Here is a 23,600-nt window from a genome sequence, read left to right on the forward strand (position 1 = left end):
GCTGGCCGAAAAGTACAACCTTTAGTAATCTGTCATCCTTCACCCGCAGAAAATGTCTTAGCCATCTCAGCCTTTCCCTTATTATAGCCTTAGAAAGGAGGATAAAACCATCTATTTCGTACAGCTTACTGTTTGAAACATGGTTAGACAGACGGATACCCGAGAGAATTCGTAGACAATTTCTCTGGAAAACATCAATTCTCTTCCATCTTTCGGATCACCCTTGCTTCCGAACTATACTGGATTAGACTCGTCTGTAGGTATGCAAAACTACATATTGCAAAACTACATATCGCTGTAGCTTACAATCAGGCTCATTTGGATTCCGGGTTATTCAGATTCCACATTCAGGCTGCATCAAACTCAGAATAATTCGGCTGCAAATATAAAGCTTTGCTTTTATCTCAATTTAATCCATTCTTTCATTCAGATTCAGTCAAATTGAGATATTTTTGACATGTAAAAGCAGTGATTTTATAAAAACGCCAAAATTTGGGAAAAAATTAGCTTTTACGTTCGATGTATTTTTTTCACCACCAATGGAACTTAAACATAATTCAAAAGCACACACTCTGCACTATGTTCCTTTTTTGTAGTTAAATGTTATATGTTATATTATATTATATGTTATATTATGTAGTTATATGTAGTTATGCAAATGAAAAACCATGAAAATATGAAGCTGCTTAAAAAATTGTATCTTCTTCTCGCTTGTCTGTTTGGTTTTGTTCGCTTAATTGCCAAAAAACTGTGAATCAGAATCCCATGTTTCTGAAGGCTGATTAAGTTATCTTTCTTGTTAAAATGGCATATTTTTTTTTACATATCTTTATTTTTTGGCTCTTAGAGAATTTAGTCCTGAAACTATCTAATTTATCAGAATCCTTAGAACTAGGAGTTCTCCTTTTCACCTTTAGCCTATTGTAGTTAAGTGCGAACGAAAAACCATAAAAATAGAAAGATGCTAAAAAAACTCTCATTCCTTTGTTTCCTAGTCGCTTTCGTTGTCGCTTGCCTGTTTTGGTTTTATCTGTAAATTTGATATATATATATATATATATATATATATATATATATATATATATATATATATATATATATATATATATATATATATATATATATATATATATATATATATATATATATATATATATATATATATATATATATATATATATATATATATATATATATATATATATATATATATATATATATATATATATATATATATATATATATATATATATATATATATATATATATATATATATATATATATATATATATATATATATATATATATATATATATATGTTATTTTTTCAAATTATTATTATGGTATAGTTTTAGCCCATGGTAAATTATTATTCCAATTACTGAGAATAAAGAATAATAAATGTCTGGCATGTACTTATCGTGAACGCTTTCGTACTCATAGTCTTATAGAATATCGTATTTTTTACGTAATTCGTATATTTTTTTGTTTATTCCAAGTCTATTCTGACCGTTTTTCCGAGCCTGAATAATGTAGATAATGTAGAATACAACTTTTAAAATTAAATTTTTGCAGGCAATCCTTTACCAGCTGGAAGGACTGCTAATTTTAAGATCGTGTTGCAACCTTTAGCTGGACCATCTCGCGCGGCTGCAGCAGCTGTTGAAGCAGCAACTGGGGAAAAGCCTAAGTCATCCCTAACTTTTGTCTTAGAAGCCAACTCTACCAATCCAGAAAATGAAGAGGACTTGGATGATAATGTCCGCTACCTTTCTGTTCCTATTAAAGTTGAAACTGAGTTGATAATTCGGGGGTAAGCCTCTTATTGTCTAATAAGGCTAAAAATTTAGCAAAAGTAATATCTGTGAGATCTTTCAGTATAAGATTCGCTTTTTGCTAAAAAATTTTCTTCTTTTTTTTTTCATGTAGCTAAAAAAAAAAAAAAAAATCTTGGCAGCTTTGGAGATTTTATGAAAACGAGTTTAAATTTTTTAATATAAAATTTATTTCTTCTCTATGTTTGCTTCGTATATTATTGTGCTATATTTCGTTATTTCGGATATAATTCGTTACATCTATTTACTATTTGAAAAAACTAAGTTTTCTAAAGAGTTAAAGAGGCTAGGTTACAAGGTCTAGCCTTAAAACGTACTGGGATTAGGAGGCACAGCTGGGGGCTGCCGTCCCCCAAACCCCCCGCTTTCGCAGCCTTTAAATAAAAAAAAAAAGTTCTTTAAACTTAAAATAAGGAGCGACATTAAATCTTGAAACGAACAGAAATTATTTCGCATATGAAAAGGGATGTGCCCTCCTCAACGCCTCGCTCTTTACGCTAAAGTTTGACTTTCTCACAACTCTTTTTTTAAACAATAAAAACTTAGCGTAAAGAGCGAGGCGTTGAGGAGGGCACAGCCCCTTTCATATACGGAATAATTTCTGTTCGTTTTAAGATTTAATGTCGCTCCTTACTTTCAGTTTAAAAAACTTTTTTTTTTATTTAAAGACTGCGAAAGCGGGGGGTTTGGGGGACGGCAGCCCCCTAACTGTGCCTCCGAATCCCAATACGTTTTAAGGTTCGATCTTGTAACTCAGCCTCTTTAAATCTTTAGAAAACGTAGTTTTTTTAAAATAATTTCTGCACGTTTTTGTACAGTTTATTACTTATTATTGCTTGACTAACTGTTAGCTGATCGTGGCCGGAGTTATAGTTGGGGGGCTGCCGCCCCCCCAACCCCCCCCCCCCCTCTTGAACATTCTTGTGTTAAGGCTTTTAATTCCTGAATACTCAAATCACGTCGTACAGGGTGCCTCCTAATCCCTGTACGTTTTAAGGTTCGAAATTGTGACTCAGACTCTTTAACAGCCCCCCAACTGTGCCTCCTAATCCCTGTACGTTTTAAGGTTGGATCTTGTAACTCAGTCTATTTAACTCTATGAAAACTTAATCTTTTTCAAATAATATAAAAAAGAAACTCGAGTTTCTTTTTTTAAATTCAAATTCACCATTTGAAACATTTTCTCTAGCGGTGAATTGACCCCGGGTTTTGCGCCTGAAAGTCAGGAGTCTCGACTGCAGCACTAAACATACATAATTGTAATTGTATTTTAGTAAGGGGAATCTATTTTGACGCAAGCAAAACTTGATATATGGTTTTTGGAAAACAGGGAAGGAGTGATCAGATTGAACTGAAATTTCGAGGATAAGCTCCCAGGCCCCAGGAAAGCTTATCCTTTAAATTTCAGCCCGATCAGACAACGTTAAAGGGGGATTATGGTGGGAAAAATTAACATGGGCTATTATAGGAAAACGAGGTTTTTCGTAAATGTAAATTCGGGGGATAATTTTTTCGGTCTGAAAATATCAAAAGGCCCTAACAGGTCGAATTCTGCTTTGAATGAGTCCTCATTAACCCGGATCAGTTGCCAACTGTGGCCTGTAGGCGTGGGTAAGAAAAAACAAAAGAGAAATGAATTTTAAGTGGCTATATTTGGTTTTTTGAAAACAGGAAAGGAGTGATCGGATTGAGCTGAAATTTCGATAACAAGCTCCCGGGCCCTAGGAAAGCTTAGCCTCTAAATTTAAGCCGAATCGGACACCGTTCAAGGGGGGCTGTGGTGGGAGGGTCGAAATTTCCGGCCCAGTTTACCCCATGAAGATAAAGTCGGAGGAGGATGAAATTTTGCAAGTTTCTTAGTTTGAGCTTGGGCTACAAAATGCGATTACCGCCGTCTCTCTGCGACCTCTAGGACCTGAAGTCGCTTAACATTGTGGTGGGTCGCCTCTTTATAGAGGCACAAGTGTGCCTCCTTGATTTTTTATTGCCACAAATGACAGGGCTTGGAATAATCTCTATAAGAACCCCCCCCCCCCTGAAAGCAATAGTTCAGTGACACTTAGTTAAGTTATGATGTGTTAAAGGTGCATAGGTGCTCGAATGAGAGATTCACGTCTTTTTAAAATTTTCTCTTGAAAATATAGTCATTTGTGGTTAGCTGTAGTTTTTTTCCAGAATTTTTTTTATCTTGAAAAGTAATCTCAAAAACAAGTTCCTGAGTACGCATAAAGTTTGGATATTATCAGAATTGAGCCTTCGCCATAAGGAAAACTGTGGCGCTTCATTAGATTAAAGAAATGTACTTACGTAATATAGAATTAATTTTAAAGTTCAAGTATAAGAGATATATTTAAAAAAAAACACTTAAATGTTAACTTCTTCAACATGTACTCAGCCAAATTTCGTTCTTTCACGAAGTTGAATTAATTTTAAAAAGAAAAACTAACTTTAAAAATTGACATATGTAAGAAAAAAACTAACAGAGTATTTAGGTATTTGAATATTAATATATCCAAAGAAATTTTGCTAATATTTTAGTGTTACCGTAAGTTATGTCCATGGCATAATCGCGGCATATCTTTAAAAATCCTCTCCAAAACCACACCTGAAGCTACTACGACTATAAGTAGTATAGTGCCGCTGGCTTTGTTAAAAAAGTACAAACAATGTGGCAGCGCTTGCGCTGCAAGTAGTCTGGCAGTCGTCAATTGCACTTTACTTTTGTCATTTAATTGAATATGTTAATTATTGTTCAATTTTTTAAAATTCAACTATCGTAACCCACGATTTGCCTTTTTTGTGTGTTCGAACACTCTGAAACACCGCTAAGGATTGGACCATTTTTGCCTTTGGTATGATATCCGTTTTGTCCGTGAGTTCAAAGTGTCAAAATACTTCTTTTAAATTTTCTTAGTAAGAATCTGAGATTATACAGAATCCTGTTATTTGAATTTGAAGTGACCCAGAATAGAAAAAAAAGTTATGTAATTAAAACAAATTTAGTTGAATTAAAAATAGTCTTTTAAGACGTCATTAAAGACGTAGTAACATCTTATAGGGCGTCATGAATGTAGATATCGGTAGGGGTCAAATTTCTTTTCAGATTTCACGTCATTCGGTTAAAAAATATCTTTAGGTGAACAAACATTAGGTTCTTTTCTACTTCGGATTGTGATTTTTTCTATTGCACTTACAATAGTTCCTAGTCTTATATAACCCTCCCATAGTCCTTAATCATTATAATCTAACCCCATAAAATGTCTTTATAAACAACAAGGAATACATTTTTTCACCCCCTCCCCACTATTTTGTACAGTCCTTTTGATTCTTTACGAAAAGTGGTCCAGTTTAAGAATTTACGGAGGTCTTTGGACGTCCTATGTGTATTTAAAAATTTTGCCAATAATGACTCCCCCTTTCAATATCCTGATTTTTATAGAAAATAAAAATACATTTGGTCTACCCCGTACTATTTTGTACAATTCGGTACACTATTTTGTACAATTATAGCTTTACGTACACCCCTCTACGGTACCAATTTAATTACATTTTTCAGACCATTACGGAATAAGAACCTCAAAGGGTATACCTATGAATTTCAGATTTAAATTAAGCCTTTAATTTTCCTCTTTATACCTCGTATTTCTAGAAATTGCGGTATTAGCGTAAATTCCTGTTTGACTTTAAGTCCACTTTTTGTAAATACCGGGTGTAGTATCAGTATACAAACTATTACATAAAAAAAGAGCGAAAACAAGGAAATGTAATAGTATTTCTTTATTTTCTCTACTCTCGTCGAGTTGTTGTGATTGTGACAACATTGTCAGATTGTGCGTCAGTTAATGGTCCATTGTGAGTCATTGTGAGGTCATTGTGATGGCTTTATTGTGAGTAAAACAACTGTTGTATTTGGAAAGAGTATGAAAACAGGCTTAAAGCAGAGTGTTCACCTTTTCCGTACGTATTGGAATGGAATCGTTCATTCCAGAAGTAATGGAATCGACTCCTAATATGCTCAGCCAAAACTGAGGCCCAGAAAGGTATTTCCTTCTGGAAAACATTATTTCTTAATTATTTCTTTTAATATTATGTGATATGTAACATTATTATAATAATATATAAAATTATAATATTATACTATATTATAATATTATATTATAGTATAATGTTATAATGAAATCTATATTATAATATTATATTGTATCATAATTTTATATTATGATATTACAATTTCGTATCTTAATTGTATATTATGTCTTAATAAACCTTTTATCTTATAGGCTTTCTCAGCCAGATACGGTGTATTATAACAAGTCGTTGTATGAGAAAACGCCCAAGGTCCATGAGTCTGAGATAGGTCCGGAAGTAATGCACATATATGAGATTATCAATAAAGGACCTTCAGATATTAGTCAAGCAGAAGTACACATTTTATGGCCCTCCATGAATTTAGCTGGTAAGTTTTTGGACTCCAATTTTTGGCTTTAATGTGTGTATGCACTTACATATTAACTCATCCAGTAACTATTTCTACTCCACTTGCTTAACGTCATCTATATGGGAAATGTATGTTGTTTATAATGTGATGGATTTTTATTTTTATTTGTATTATTTTTTTTTTTTTTAGGGCTTAAAAATGATAAAATATGGCTACATGTATTGCTGACGCCCGACGGATGGATTTGAGTTTTAAGTTTGTTCATTGCTTATCCATGAAAATGTTTATTTTTATTTTGTTTTATTTTTATTTTAATAAAACATTTAAGTGAATTTTAATAAAACATTTAAATAGTTTTTTTTAATAAAACATTAAACAAAAATATTTAAATCAATATTTTTGTTTTGTACTTGATATGGTGTCCCTATACACTAATAGGGGACAAATTGGCTAATAAAATTTTCTGATAATACCTGCTACATAGTTGAAACGAATTGATTTAAAAAGAAAGAAAAAGTTATAAAAATTGTCATATTCACACATTTTCGTTTTTACAATTTTATTTTTGTTTATAACATCAATCAACCCGTTAAAAATTTTACATGACCTTAAGTTAGAATTATTGCTTTTGTAAAATTACGTTTTTTTCTGTTATTGGACCTTTAACTTTTGCCTTGGCTTGTCTCTTGTCACTAGGAAAAACATAACGCTAAACTTTTGTTTTTTTAACAGAGGATGTTGCAGTATCAGGTTCTTGGCTAACGTCCTTAGAAACTCCAAAGTCTTTATTTATAGCTATTTCATCGCTTGGAGCTTTTTATAAAATGTTGAACGTTGACTTTTGCCCTAGCTTGTCTTTTGTCATTATGAACTACATATCACCGAAACTTTGTTTTTCTAATAAAGGCATGTTAAGCATTGATGACCTTATCCATGTTAAAATCCCAAACCCAATCATCATAACCATCATTTTCATTTTGATTCTCGCTTTCACTTATTTCCTAACCTTATTTTTCTTTCTTCTTCATTTTGCATTTTCATTACTTCAGAAAATTTGCCAATGCCCTTTGCTTTAATCTCGCTTATTGGACTAGTTTTACATGATGGTTGTAGATGTGTTAATTGTTCAGCTTGTGGGACAAAAAGCTCTTTTTCTTCCAATGTGATAACAATTGTAAATTTTTGTTTTTGGGTCTCATTTCTTGTCTCATTTGATAGTCCAGGTTGTTGATTTTCACCCATTGTGAATTTACTTTGTTCGGGCTGCTCTCTTGGTCTTACCGCATTTGCTAGGTCAGAATGTTTCAAAGAATCATCATTCGTATTTTCATCACTTTCATTTTCAATTTTGACACGTTTTGATTCTCACTGTCGCTTATCTTTTAAACCCATTTTTTTTATTCTTTATTTAGATTTTCATTACTTCAGACAATTTGCCAATGGCCATTGCTTTAGCTGCCCTTATTGTCTATGATTATATGATGGTCCAAGTTGTAGATTGTAGACTAATTGTTCAGGTGGTGGGACAAATAAATTTTCTTTTTTTGGGTCATGTATCATTTGATAGTCCAGATTTTTGATTTTTACCCATTTTGAGTTTAATGCCAATTTAATGCCAATTTGCTTTAGCTGCCCTGATTGGTCTAGTTTTACATAATGGTTTTGGTTGTAGATTGGTTAATTAATCAGGTAGTGGGAGAGAGACTTCTTTTTCTTCCAACGAATTATCATTTGTAAATTTTCGTTTTTTGGGTCTACCTCGAGATAAGTTTTTCGTACTGATATGTCTTTTCATACTAAAGTGTTTTCAAAGATATTTGATTATTGAAGCAAATCGGATTTGTAACACCGATTGTCCACTAAGCTTTATACTTTTGATTTCCCTTTTTAAGGTTTTCGAATTGTTGTAATTCCTTGTTAAAATATATACAAATATTTTTGCAATTACCAATTTTTTGGTTTTTAAGCAATTTAATGTAAACCTCTCCATGTATGAAAGTCTTCACACGTAAGTGTGACAAGTGTGACAACGTCATTGCAATACTGATGTATACAAAAATGACGTCATTTACATAAATATTTTTTCCAAAAATTAAGGTTTCTATTGAACTCTTCCAAACTCATGATCTTTATAGATCGTTTTTTAGGCCAGAAAATCCCAGGAAGATTATTTTCCCGAAAAAATATGGAGCCGTTTTCGAGAAAAATTACATACATACACAATTATTGCTCGCTTATAAAGATAGTAATATGTACATATATTATATTTTCAATCATATATATATTAATTTACATACAAATTAACTATTTCGTATCAAATTCTAGTATACTAGTTTAATTATCTATATTTAAGATAAAAATCATCTATTTTTAGGTGATCATTTGTTATACCTGGTTGATTTCCCAGAAATAACGGGTCCTGCTGAATGCTCAAAGATAGAAGTTAATCCTCTTCGACTTCAGGTACGTCTTTTTTTAAATCATGAAGCAATATTTTGATGACAAAAATATATTAAAACTTTCAAACACGTGAAAAAAAAAACGATCTGAAAAGGTAACAACCAAAATTTGAACAAAAATAGGAAGGGCGTTGCATGCAAAGGAAACATTATCCCATGGCAACTCACTGGAAGAAAGACGAAGACTTTCGAATTTTGTACCAATAGAAATTAAATTTGTACCAAATTTTGTACCAAAATTTGGTACAAAATTTTTAGTACCAAATTTTGTACTAAATTTTGTACCAAATATAAATTATTACGTATATGAGGGGGGTCGCCCCTCCTCAATACCTCGCTGTTTACCTTAAAGTTTGACTTTTTGTTATAATTATTTAAGAACTACTCCTGAATCACAAAGGCCGTTTAATTAAAATAATAAGCTCTTTTGAAAATATTAAAAAGAACTTTAGCGTAAAGAGCCAGGTATTGACGAGGGGGAGAATCCCCTCATATACGTAATTGTTTCTGTTCGTTTTAACTTTTAATGTTGCTCCTTACTCTCAGTTGAAAAAAACTTGTTTTTTGTATTTAATTTCTGATCGTTTTTTAAGTTATGCTGAGAAATCTGGCTCCCTCTTTATGGAAGATTCCCTCCCCCATGAAAAAGTCCTCCATAAAAAGATACTCCCACGTAACCCCCTCCCCCGCCCAATAGAAAATTGAATTTCATTAAGTGTCAGAAGTCTCCAGTAAACCCTTTGCTTTCATTTGTTTTCATTAAAGGATTTTACAGTTATTTTCTTGTATGTTTAAACCGTCCTGTCAATTTGTTTATTTTGTCCGGTAGTGAATTCTTGCAGTGAAGTAAATTCTTGTGCTAGTGAATTTTTAGTCAATTTTTCATTGTCTTGATTGAACGCTGAACGAATTGCGTTGCACGTTGTACCTATCTTAAACAAATTCTATTTATAAATCTCACGCCATCTGTTTTACACGCCATTTTAAGGTTACGTTTTCAACGTCTACTTATGTCCGACGTCCAACAACTGCTTTACACTATTTTGTAAAGTGTTTTTTTTATAAAATTTATTGGTTAATTTTATATCACTGAATAGAGATTTTTGTTTTAGTCTTTTCAGTAGGATGATGAGTTATTACCCATCATTAGTTGCATTGTCTGGAAAAGGAATCTCGGTATTTCATGAGCTGTATGTCTGATTGCTCAGTTTAGCTTGATTTGAAACCATTGATTAGAGTCAACCTCTGATGTTCAGAATGAAAACTAAGCTCAACTCGAAGATTACCTCGTCTCAATGCCATCTCTTGTCCGAAATGCTAGAGGAAAACTTACCATTTTGCAAAGGCGTACAAAGCTATTTATGTTAAACAACCTTCTCAATTATTTAGAAAGTAACTTTCAAGAAGAAAAAAATAGTCGAATTATATGAAAAAAAAAAAAAACAATGTCGATAGTTTGGGGCGATGGGTCCGATTACTCAGTTCGGCTTGAATTTGAACTGAGTTTAGAATCAACGTCTGATATTCAGCTCAAACTGACGCTCAACTAGGTTTCGAGTCATCCTTAGTCCTAATTAATATAGAAAGACTTTGTATTTTGCTATTTATAATTGTCTATTTTGAAAAAAAACAAATACGCTAATTAGCAAATAGGCTGCATAATACATATAATGGTTATAATGTGGGTATTGGCTCTAGTGTATACTTATTTAATTAATACCGGATTTATTACCGGATAATTACTACCGGACTTATTTAATGCTATTTACTACCAGATTCTACTAAGATTGGGCCATCGGTGTCTGTTTTTTTTTATTTATTCAAACCTAGGGTAGTAGTTCTAGTTTCTAGCTAATTCTATTACCTTTTCAAACCCAATAAACAAAGTAGACGACATGATAATATATCCCAGTTTGTAAGGTAGAATAGTAATAGATCCATTCTAGCAAAGATAAATATTTGATACTGTTATTTTAGATTTTTTTTTTTGGGGGGGGGGGGCTGAGGTATTACATCAACGGAAAATTGCGCCCTAGTTTCTACTATATACAGTTTTTACTTGCGTTGTTCTAATGCCACGGTTTTAGCAAGTGACGATGATATTGGTACGGTATAAACAAAGGAACTACCGTGCCCTCAGCACTGTTCTACTGATTTTCCTGAGCACTTTGCCCAAATTAGCCCATTTTTAGACACCTGTAAATTTCTTCGTCCCCGAAATTAGCAGTCTGCTGCCCTGGATTAAGATCCAAAGAAGCCTAACTTGGGCAGTAGTTTGTCCTTAAACTTTAGTTTTACCGACTACCTTATTCATTTTTTTTAATGTTTTTTTATCCAATAAATCTGCATAAAAGTAAGTAAGAACCGTGTAAAGGAAAGTAAAACCGTGTTAAGGTAAAACTTGTGCCACAGAAATTAAAAAGAACAGGAAGTACTACCAATGAATAAATAAAACCAAAGCGAGCAGAAATTAAAATTAATTGTCACATCAAATATACAATCACACCACAGACAACAGATGTTGCTGTAGATAAAAAGGAGTAAAGTTACTCCTCAGTCATATTGATTGATGATAACCATAAATGTTCAAATTTAGTTCAAAATGTTTATCATTCAATAGTGTTGCCTTTTTGACTACATTTCAACAATATAGAATCCATCCTAATTTTTTTTTTAATCAGGCTCCTTTAAGATGGGCATACTCTAAAGCTCTTTTTTTAAAGTGAAAGTTATATTAATGTTTATATCGAAATGTTTTTTTGGTTTTTAATAATTTGTCTAAGTTAACTAAACTGTTCCAAATTTCAGAACGAAAAATTTGCGAAATAAAATGTTTCATCTAACTTTTCAGCTGGATGACAAACGTGCTGCTGCTGCAGGGAGTGCATCCCCCCTGGATGGCAAGTTGTATACCCAAGAGGAAAAATTCAAGTCAAAAACTAATACAGCTATTAAACACAGTTCATATGGCACTGCTCGTCATGCAACACATTCTATCACTAAGCACACATCACAACCCAATAAATCAAAGTTAGGTAAGCAATTTGATGAGTACACAACATCCAAGACAACATATATTGACCCAACTGGTAAGAAAACTGTACTTGAAGTTGTTGAAGATGATGATGATTCACCGATCACTGTTATTTTGCCGGATGAAACTACCTTGAATAAAAATAAAGAAAAAGACACAGCTGTACAGAATTATGGATGGGAGAGTGTAACAACAGTTGATTCAGGAGGCAATCCAGGGAGTACTTCCGTAATTCACGAAGGTTCAAAAGTAATTAACAAAGATCAGTCAAGTAGTGAACTTGAAAAAATGCGAAGTGAATTGGAAAAGCAGAGATGGCAAGAAGAAAATAGATTGAAAGCAGAAGAGAAACGATTAAAAATCGAACGATTACGAATTGAAGAAGAAGCTCGTAGAATTAAAGGTTTGAATATTCCAGAGCGTGAACGAATTGAGCAGCAACTCCGATTTGAAGAAGAGCAAAGAAGAACGATGGAAGTTGAAAGAGCAAAGAAGCAAGCAATTGCAAGAGAGAAAGAGGATCACCTCCGTCTGGATAGAGTGCAACAAGAAAAGGAAATCGCAAAACTTCGAGAAAGAGAGGATTTATTGAGACTTGAAGAAGAAAGATTGAGACTGCAGAATAGACTAAGAGAGGAGGAGGAGCTGAAATTAGAAGCAGAAAGAATACGACTTGAAGAAGCGAGACTATTATATGAAGAAAGGCTGAGGCAAATCCGTGTTGAGCTTGATAAAAGACAAAGTCAACGGATTTTGGATGAAAAGAAGAGACAAGAAGAAGAACGACTTAGACTGAAAGAAGCAAACGAAAGGTGAGCAAATAAAGTCTAGTATTGTCTAAAGTAAAATAAATAGACGCAGATAACATAGAAATTATAGATAGATAGATTAGATTAAAAAAAGACAGATCTGAAAGTAATAGAAAACGTCAGTATTGCCAAAAATGAAGCATCCTGAAAAGTTGTTTTTACTGATCAATATCTCCAACTAGTTTGAAATTTGGGTTCGTCAAATTTTTCTTTTCTTGAATAATTTCACCGTATAATATATTGCTTGTGCCTTTTAAAGTTGCCTCCTAACATCAAGAGCAAAGAGTAAGGGTAACTTACAAGAGTGGAAACTGGTGGTAGTATCAACAAGAAAAAAACTATCAATGCCATCTAGCCTCTGGCAACAATTGGCATTTTTTCAAACTCTGTTATCATTTTTGTGTCATGAACTGGGATCAGATACTTATTACTACCCTAATTTTACCAATTACACTATATATTCTTATTATTACGCTGAAAAATACCAATTAATGCCAAACGATAGATGGCGCTGATGGTTTTATTGGTTAAAATTAGCGCCAGTTTCCACTCTTGTAAGTTATTCATACTCTTTGATCAAGGATATAAACGAGGCCGTGTGTAGGCCTACAGTCTATATAGACAAGGCTACATTACGCTAGTGTAAAGTAATATGAACTAGTGTATATTAGGTTAGCAAAAACAAACAAATCAGAGTAAATAAAAAGGTATTTGTTACTTTTAATGAAAGATTTGCAGAAATGCCTATATTTGGAATTTGTAAAAAATATTGCATAAATTTGCCGTACGTGCCTGAATAAATTTCCTGTAATCTTGAATAGTTACTTGGTATTTGAAAAAATTAACCGTCATCTAAGAGGGAGGGAGGATAATACTTGTCTTTTGACTCAGCGAGGTGTTAATCTGTTCAAGCAAAAATAAAATAATAAAGTAAAAGAATAACATGAACGTAATTTTTTTCAGTCTAATTAGAAGTAACTTCTGTTTACGAAGTAAAAAATTTCGAAGAATATTTAGTTTTAATCAATATCTTTCAATCTATAGAACAGTTCTTTTATTAGGATTCACATATGTAACCTGTATTGTCGCCATCGAGATAAACTATCACTCTATTTATCTTATTAGAAAGATTGGCGCACCTAAGCTAGAGGGGACCGAAAATTTGGTCCGATTGGGACTAAGACCCAATAATTTGCCAAAGAAAGAGGGGGTGGATGTAATCACATTTATGACAATCTGCTGATCAAACAAAAAGAAGAAAAATCACTGAAGATGTAAAAATTACCCCAAAAAATCACTGAAGTTACCCAAATTGTGAGTTAAAAAATGACGTTTTCTTCGTTATGTAAGTTGTAGCAGTTGAAGTAAATTTCTTGATCATTTCAAAATTGATGAAATAGGTGCTTTATCTAAACCCGTATTTTAAAATTAAATTTTTAAATTTGTTTAGAAATAAATACGAATCATTCGTTTATAAATGGCCTATATATTCAGTCGATTAAGCAAGCTATAAATGTGCTTATAATATTCATTAGTTTAGACATAAATGAATTATATACTTGTGGAAAATTTTACGCATGGTTAACGTATGTGAATGAATTTTCATTTTTGCTGCAATAGTTATTTGTAGCATTAACTTGAATAATTTAACTTTCAATGATATTTTTTTAGAATTTTTTTTCCCTTCCAGATATCCAAATTCAGCACAACGTGGGTCATCAGGCCAAGATGAAACTGAAGAAGAAAGACGAAACAGGTGGCGTTTAGAATACGCAAGACGAACTGGGAATTTGGACGAAACAGAAGAAGAGAGACAAGCTAGATGGCAGTTGGAACAGGATCGTTTAACTGACGAAGACGGCTTACGACTTACACATTATCAAACTTTAAAAACTTCAGGTAATGAAGATTTCAGCGATTTGGATTCTGGTGGCTGGAAAACAGTACACAGATCTACCCAGCACAATGATCTCGGAAATGGAACTCGGACAGTAACGAAAACAGAAACAAAAAGACGAGTAACGACTACAAGAAGAAAGTTGAAAGACGGTGTTGTCGTAGAAGAATCGAGCTCTGTTTGGGATGATCCTGAACCAAAATCCAAAGTTAGAAGAAGAAGAGCCAGTGATGCTGAACTTGAAGTAAGTACAATGGGTTATATTAGGATAACAGGTTAGCAAAGGTTTGTAATTCAGTTAGCTCTAAGGAACAAAAAGGTAAGATTATATGGGAAACTGCTGTGGTGGTTCTGGCCTCTCTTGCGCCAAGGGAAGAATCTTTATTAGCGCCCCTCCCCCCTGTCTCCCAAAAATTTTCAGGCCAAACTTTAACAAAATTTTCATTTATCAACAAAATTTAAACACAAAATATCACAGAAACCATTAAAATGAATTAAATTTGGTGTAGGGGAGGTAGGGGCTGAACAGGACAAAATTTGCCGATGACGAATATCTCATTTACTTATGAATGGAGACCCGAAATTTGATGTTCTCTAGATACCTCTCAGAATAAGGAACGCTTGAGATTTTTTTTGTTTTCAGATTTTTTTTTCTACAAATTTTCTCAAAATCTGCATTTATAATTTGGTCAAAGTGTCCAAACCAAGCCCACCTAGTGGGGTTGGTTTCTACCCCACTGGGTAGAAACCAGTGGGGTAGTACTGTACTCAAAGTAAAAAAAAAAACTATTTTACGAACGGATTAACTGTTTGCACAGGACCGCCGGTAGATTTTTGGCATTTTTTTTAGCTTGTCCGGTCCAAGCCCTAGGTGGGCTTGGTCCGAACCAAGCCCACCTGGTGGGGATGGTTTGGACACGTTGGGGCGTGGACCGGACAAGCTAAAAAAATTGCCAAAAATCTACCGGCGGTCCTGTACAAACAGTTAATCCGTTCGTAAAACAGTTTTTTTTTTTTTTTTTTACTTTGAGTACAGTTGTACAAAATTACAAAATTATAAGCTTGCTTGATCAAGACATATTGTGTTGTGAAAAATCAAATTTGTAGCGAAAGCTTTGAGGCACTCTGCTGATTCCTCCACAGGAAAAAAGTTTTGGCAAACTTTGGAGAATATCAGAAAAATCTACACTTGCAACACCTTCTGCCTCAGGGAAGACAAGCCTTTTGCTTTCATTGCGCATCAAACTAGTCGTAGCTTCACCGTCTGCAATCTCGTGCACTAAACCAACATAGCAGCAAATTGACTTCTTAAGCTGGAACTTGAGAAGGACGTAATCTCCTGCTGACAAGGAAGATGGGCTGAACGACTGGTCATCATTATTGTCTTCTTTACCAAGATGTAGTTATTCGTTAGATGAATGGGCGTCTCCTTAGGTTATTTTTTCTCTCTGTTTCCATGCTTTTTCCTCGGTTTCTTCCTTTCCTGGAGTGTCAGTGAGTATCCTGGTTCTGCCTGTTTTGCAGTGCTTACGAGAGCTTGCGTGAACATTTCTCATAAGCGGGAAAGGCCTAATCATTTCTGGGCTTTTTCTTGAAAATTGACTTTGCAGGTTGGGGGTGGATGGCCTGGGAGCAGGACTGGAGTCAGTTGATCCTTCAGGAGTAGAGCATCATCGTTGGCAAGAAACTGGCAAATGTTGTCAAGTTCCAAGGCTACTGCGTGTGCCTAATTTAAACTTACTTGATTTGAACAGATCTTGAATAAGTTGGTCCGTCACTTTGGACTGGAGCGAATCCACCTCATTAGAAGTGGTCAAGTAGACGTTTTTCACAGTCAGTCTCTTTACTTACTGAGTTTGGAAACTAATTCATGAGCTGAGATTTAAGACTAAAATCATTTAAAATTTAAGAATCGTAGTCGTAAGCAAAGAAATGAAACAATCATCTACTCTTGTCCATGTTGGGTAGAAATGGAACCTTCCGATTCAAAGCGACAAAAAATGTCCTGATTAACCTTCACAATCTGATTGAGAGACACATCTGGGCAAACAACGTTAAAGAAAAGGTAGATAGCGGAGTTTTTTACGATTCTAGAATGACACTAACAGCTTAGCACAAAAATGTGCCAGGTGCCAGAAAAAAATTGATTTACCTAAAACAGTTTTTGCAGTTTAACTTTTGAGAGGATCAATCAACCAAACTAGAAATTAGTCCCTGAGACATGAAGGTAAGATGACACTCTTACAAATTATTGTAGAATTTTTTTTGCCAAATGGTGTCTGAGTAATTGAGGGTGTCCGGTTCAACTCACCTCCAGTTCAACCCTGACCTCTCCTACTTACTTTTATTTTGAAGGAAGGATGATGAAGGCATAGGAAAATGAAAATTTTGAATTCAATTTGCTTATACTTACTGCCACCTGCACCCTCTTCCTTGTTTTAATAAAAATCAAATTTTGAAAATTACAAAATTATTACAACCGCTAGTTTTTTTTTTTTTTGAAATTTAGTCATATTTATTTGAAGTAAATTCGGTAACAATTAGGATAGCAAGTTAACAAAGATTTTTAATTCAGTTAGCTCCAAAGAATAAAAATCTAAGATTAAAGCTAGGATTAAGGTAAAAAGCATTTTTAACTACAATTGGAGTGCAAGGGGAACCATTCATATTATCGTAATTAGTAATATAGTAATTAGTATATAGTAATTTCTATTCGTTTCAAGTTTGAGTTGAATCTCAGTTTTATTTTTGGTACATAATAGGTTCATTATTGGTATCATTTTGATGAAGTCTAATATCTGCTTCTCTTAACTTTCATTTCATTGTTCATTATATTTTCTTTTATTTTTTTTACTCTGCTCAAGACATATCGTAGCTCTTTACTTTTATTAAAAAAATTGTTTTGTTTTATTTAATCACTATAAAACACAGCTCAGGGGGTTTCAGGAGGTTTCACATGTTTATATATTGCCACTACAATTAACAGTATCTGCTTCAAAACATCAGATTTTCAAGACAGACTGACAAGGCTGCATCAGGCTTGTGTTGCAAGGGTGAAGGTCCATCAGTTGCAAGGGTGAAGAGTCAGTCAAAATATGGTTTGGAGAAGCAGCGCTAGCAGACTCATCAAGAAGAATACAGAATTCACGTCAAACAAACACACTAAGTTAGTGTCATAATTTAGTTTTTTTCAAAAGGACACTCAAAAATACTAAGTAAAATGTGGTTCTTCGATTTTATGTTTTTATAGTTATATATTTTAGTTTTTTTCGAGATTTTGCACATATGTGTCCTTTTATTTTCTTCATTATTCACATATAAATTAAAAAAGCATCTATAGCCCTTTGAAATTAAGAAGCTTACATGAAATGATTTCCATGAAGGGATTGACAAGCCCCACTGTGTCTTAGGTTGTTAAGTTGCTTCTTCATCAGAATGTAGTTCTTAAATTTTTCATTTTGCTGCGAAGTTTAGCAAGTGATTTGGGTCGATAGTTTATTCTAAAGTGACTAATTCAACTTTTCCATAATGTGACAAATGGGAAGGTTAGAGTTTTTGCTTTTTTTCAAGATGTTTTAAAGTACTTTTTTGTCTTACATTTTCTATATATAATTTAAAATAAAAATGAAGAACTATTTTTAAAATTAAACAGTTGCCTACAGTGCTACGAGAAGGGGGTGTGAAGGCCCGTTATAGCTCATGTTAATCGGAAGATGTTTTACATAGAGCAAAAATAGGAAGGTTAAAATCAACTTAATTTTCATGCTTTCGCTTATTTCAAGATGTTGTCACATACTTTTACCCCCTTAATTTTCCACATATAAATAAAAACAATTGCCGAATTTTTGAAATCAAGAAGTTGCTTACATAACCTACTTAAAGGGGTTACATTTACTCCCTCACAACCATTGCCATTGCCATGGTCAAAATACTTGAAAACGAATGAATAAAATTAATAGTTTAAGCGTTATGGAACACAAATAGAATATTGGAATTTAGTATATGTTTGGTATATGGTAAAATATTAAGGGTTGTGTTCTATCCCCCTTTATATGGATTATTTTGATGGACTTTGTCTTAAGGAGCACAGGAAAGGCAATGGGAGACCACGGAATCAAATGGGAACGAAAAAGTCACCTGGACTTAGATTATGCTGATGATATACGCATCCTAGATGAAAGTTTGAGCAAAATGAATGAAGTTTTAGAGGTTTTGCGAGTTCAAGGTGCTAGAATGGGTTTGAAAATTAATGTTAAGAAGACTAAGTCACTAAGGCTAGGAATAAGTGAAGATGAAAAGGTGACGTTGGGTAACGAAAAGATTGATCAGGTGGGCAGCGTCACTTACCTAGGTAGTATTATTAGTAAAGATGGTTGGAGCAGTGACGATTTTTAATGTAAATTAGCCAAGGCTTAGGAGGTTTTTTCACACTTAAAAAAAGTTTGGAAGAATAGGAAGATGAGTCTGCAAACCAAGATTAGAATATTAGAAGCTACAGTGAAGACAGCGATCAAATATTGCACTGAAGCATGGGCGCTCCGAAAAGCGGATGTAAATTTGCTAGATGTATTCCTGAGAATTGGCTTAAGGATTGTTCTGCGTACCCGGCTGACTGACCGCATTTCAAACAATAGGCTATATGAAAAATGTGGTGCAATACCGCTCTCTGGGTCTATAATGAAAGAAAGGTTGAAGTTGCTAGGGCACGTTGTGCGGATGAAGGATGACAAATTGCCGAAGATTGTTCTTTTCGGCCAACTATCTAGGGCTAAACAGAAAGCAGGTCGTCCATGTCTGGGATGGGAGTCACAAAGAAAGATTTAAAGGAAATGGGAACTTCGTGGGCGGGTGTAAAAAAAGAGGCTTTGAATAGATTGGGATGGAGGAGGAGTGTGCGTAGCTTTGTTGGCCTCAGGCAGCTTGGTGCTGCGGTGAGTTGTTGTTAGTAGTAGTAGTAGTAGTAGTAGTATTAACCAATTTTTACTTTTTAAGGAGGAGCTTCAGTGCGGCCCAACCCAATGTCAGAGGATGGTCTGTAAGATTGGCCCCTTAGCAAAGGGTGAAGAAGTATTAGTTCGTCTTCGGTCCAGAGTATGGGTCCAAACACTTGAACAGGTAGGCTGCTTCTTCCCTTGTTTGGGGGAAAGACCGAAGCAATTCTTTTTGGTCTAATGGGGAATCTCGTCCCCCGGTGATTTTGTAAAATCTTAATTCCCTTATTAACTATTCGTTAATTTTTTAAAAGAACATTATAAATTAAATAAGATAAAAAAGAACTGCTTCAATTATAGCTAACAGTAGGATTATTTCGCAACAGAATTGCATTGGTGTTCTCATCGAAGTAACTCTATTAGCTTCTGTGACCTATGTGGATCAGTTGCGGCAATTGCATTTTATTAATACTGGTGGTGGTTTGATTTGATTTTTGTCTATTTTAGTTTGTTATCTTTATTCCTTCTGTTCCGAAGACGCCTCGTTTACATAGAGGCGAAATATCCGCGTCGTTTTAGTTTTTTTGTCTTTTCTATCTACTTGCCGCAGCCCTAGCCAGTCGTTTCGTTTTTTTTTATCGAGTTTCTTTTCTCTTTGATGTTTTTTGAAAACAGTTCTTCATACGTATTTATGCAGTTTTTGATAGTAACGTGGGCAAAAAAACTTAGGGAAAAAATCGGCAAAAAATAAGCTACAAGATAGGGCACCAAACAACTTTTAGCTTTTCTTTGAATGTGTAGTTGTCTTTGGCAATCAACAGCTTGTTAATGTTAGACTTTTAAAAACGAAAAGCGTTGTTAAGTGTACCCAATTTATTTCTCTTATTTATTTTGCTGGTTCAACGCGGTGACATTGACGAAAATGTAATACTGTTCTAAAATCTTCATAATTTTGAAATAACCAAGGAAAAATAACCTTAAAAAATCACGGTTTTCAGGTATGAATAATGAAAAACCACAATGGTATAGCTATTTTTTTGGGGGAGGTAGAGGGCTTAACAATTCAAAACTTATTCCCCATCGCACGTATTGCAAGAATTTAAAATATTAGCCTTTCTGGGATGATTTCATGAGAAACGTGTTTTATGGCTTTTCCTATTTGTTTTTGAGTTGATCTAGGAATTGTAATTAACATTGATATTATCATCATCAACTGCTTGATAAGATTTTTATTTTCAAAAGGCGATCACAAGCTCTAATAAAGCCGAATTCACTTCATATGTACGTAAAAGACAGTAAGTAGTAAAAGACAGAAAAAGAAGTAAAAGACTAAAAGAAGTAAACGAAGTAAAAAGAAGTAAAAATAAATAAAAAGAAGTAAAAAGAAGTAAAAAGAAGTAAAAAGAAGTAAAAAGAAGTAAAAAGAAGTAAAACGAAGTAAAAAGAAGTAAAAAGAAGTAAAAAAAGTAAAAGAAGTAAAAGAAGTAAAAGAAGTAAAAGATTAAAAGAAGTAAAAGAAGTAAAAAGAAGGAAAAAGAAGTAAAAAGAAGTAAAAAGAAGTAAAAAGAAGTAAAAAGAAGTAAAAAGAAGTAAAAAGAAGCCAAAAGAAGTAAAAAGAAGTAAAAAGAAGTAAAAAGAAGTAAAAAGAAGTAAAAAGAAGTAAAAAGAAGTAAAAAGAAGTAAAAGTAGTTAAAGAAATAAACGAAATAAAAGAAATAAAAGAATAAAAGAATTAAAAGAAGTAAAAAGAAGTAAAAAGAAGTAAAAAGAAGTAAAAAGAAGTAAAAAGAAGTAAAAAGAAGTAAAAAGAAGTAAAAAGAAGTAAAAAGAAGTAAAAGAAATAAAAGAAGTAAAAGAAGTAAACGAAGTAAAAACAAGTAAAAAGGAGTAAAAGACTAAACGAAGTAAACGAAGTGAAAGGAAGTAAAAAGAATTAAAAAGAATTAAAAAGAAGTAAAAAGAAGTAAAAAGAAGTAAAAATAATTAAAAATAAGTAAAAGAAGCAAAAGAAATAAAAGAAGTAAAAGAAGTAAAAGAAGTAAAAAGAAGTAAAAGAAGTAAAAGAAATAAAAGAAGTAAAAGGCTAAAAGAAGTAGAAGTAAAAAAGCATCAATCAAGCATAAAAATGGTCAATAAACAATTTATGTATTAAAAAAAAATCCATGTCCAAGATCTAAAATGAACTTTATGCGATTAATGGCAAACCAAAGATAGAGGGGGGGGGGGGATAAAACGATATTACTGGATTACAAACGACTATCACAGGCTAAAAGAAAAAAAAACACACAAAAAAACAAACAAAATAACAGCCGAATTCGTAATGCAAGTCAAATACTGCAAAAACAAAAAACAATTGAAATTAAAATGTCAATGATAAGCCATCAATTCCGCCAATTATCTTTCTTGTAGGAGACTTGTTTAATGGAATTTAATGATGACTCTCTCTCTGGAACAAAACCTGTAACCTTTCATTATGGAATTGATCATTGGGAATTTCCATTGATGAGTGTTACTACCAAAAATGAGTGAAAAGTTTACTGATGAAGAAAATGTATTTTTTGAAATTGGGTGGGGGGGGGGGAAGATTGTTACTTTAATGAACATACCAAACATAGGGGGAAAGGCTAACCTTCTTCTTATCAACAATCCTGGGTGTCGATAATCAGTACAAATTACGACTACTTCTAATAAAAATAATAATTATAATTCAATGCAACGCTTACTCATCATTCACATCAAGTGAAGATGCATTATTATTTAGTTTTTCTTTTTTTTAAAATAACACATAAGAAGATGGAATATATAAGGAAACAAAAACCCGATACAAGTTATCTGTGGTAAAATTAGTAAAAGAGCAAAAGAAAAGAAATACAATGCTATGAGAGAAAAGGAATTGGATTTTATTGAGGATACTTGTCTGTTATAGCGCCCACTACTCAAGAAGTGAAGTTAATTCTAATGAAATGCCTAAGTATGATAAAAATATAATACTTTAGAAACAAATTTGGCCTATGTATTTGCACATTAGTGGGGGTTGATGGGAGTAAAGTATAGCGGGTCTGCAAGCAAAATGCAGACCTATTTTTTAGTTTTAAGTTTGTTTCTTCCAAATATTCAATAATTTTACTGCAAATAATTGTTAATACGAAGTTCTGATTTTCAACTAAAAAGCGAAAAAATCACCATTAACTGGAGTTTTGAAAAATTTCTGTTGTTCATTACAGATGGGCCATGAAGATGTTATGATCTCATCAAAGCTAGTGTCTCGTGTCACAGAGTTACCCTATGGTGTTGACCCTGACTACTTGCCCTTGAAATCAGAGAAAGTAACCACAAGAATGGAGTCTGAAGACAGACTAAAAGATGATGGAATTCCCTGGTGGTGGATATTAATAGCCATTTTGATAGGAATTCTACTACTTTCGCTTATTGTTTTCGTCTTATGGAAGGTAATTTGTTAGACTCCTCGACACCTTTTTGTTGATTTTTTTCTTTTATTTTGATATTCAAACTAGTGTCTCGTTTTGAGTTTGATCAAAGAACGCAAAAATTTATCAAACTCGGTGGTGGATATTAATAGCCATTTTGATTGAAATTTTACTGTTTTTACAAATTACCACACCAGGCAAGGTATTTTGTTAGACTCCTTGGCGCTTGTTTTTACTTTTTATTTTTTATCTTAATATTATAACTTGTATCCTTGATGTGAGGCTGCTCATAGAACATAAAAATTTACCAAAAAGGAACGAAGATGTGTTCGTTTCTTTTCAATCAAGCTAGAGGAAGGTGAGTTTTATCCTCTTGCAAAAGCTCAGTCTTTATAAAATTTTTCTACAATTTAGTAAAAAATTTACATAATTCCTTTTTATAAACTTCGCCCCTCCCTAGAATATTAATTCATGAGCCTTTGGCTGACATAAATTCTGCTCTTGTTCAGAAATTCAATTTCAGCTTAAAGTTCACGCTTCTCTGAATTATGAGACTTAGTAACAAGCTTACAACTATAACCTGTTACTAATGGGAAAATTCATTTATCATTGGACTCATTAACTTCAGACCTATACCTTCATCACTGGGTCGAAATCATGATAATACTTATATTTTCCTTATCAGCAATTTTCAGCCAATGTTTAACATACATTGGTTGGAATTTGAAGCAATTTTCAAGCTAATAATAGCACAGAGCACATCAGGAC

General features: G+C 33.2%; 1 protein-coding gene across 4 annotated transcripts in view; it reads left to right on the top strand.

Annotated features, from left to right (window-relative positions):
* The window catches only part of if (integrin subunit alpha inflated), a 187,348-nt gene that overhangs the window by 160,227 nt on the left and 3,521 nt on the right, over positions 1-23,600 (top strand). For all 4 annotated transcript variants that reach the window (XM_089093668.1, XM_089093670.1, XM_089093669.1 and 1 more), the window contains 7 exons: positions 1,577-1,814; positions 6,117-6,292; positions 8,649-8,737; positions 11,585-12,579; positions 14,267-14,717; positions 19,466-19,588; positions 22,629-22,853. In XM_089093668.1, coding sequence (XP_088949794.1) covers positions 1,577-1,814; positions 6,117-6,292; positions 8,649-8,737; positions 11,585-12,579; positions 14,267-14,717; positions 19,466-19,588; positions 22,629-22,853 — 2,297 coding nt within the window. The remainder of the gene's footprint in view (positions 1-1,576; positions 1,815-6,116; positions 6,293-8,648; positions 8,738-11,584; positions 12,580-14,266; positions 14,718-19,465; positions 19,589-22,628; positions 22,854-23,600) is intronic.

This window comes from Artemia sp. Qi Xiang Cuo, chromosome 8 (assembly GCF_049724085.1).
Source record: "Artemia sp. Qi Xiang Cuo chromosome 8, ASM4972408v1, whole genome shotgun sequence".
Taxonomy (NCBI): domain Eukaryota; kingdom Metazoa; phylum Arthropoda; class Branchiopoda; order Anostraca; family Artemiidae; genus Artemia; species Artemia sp. Qi Xiang Cuo.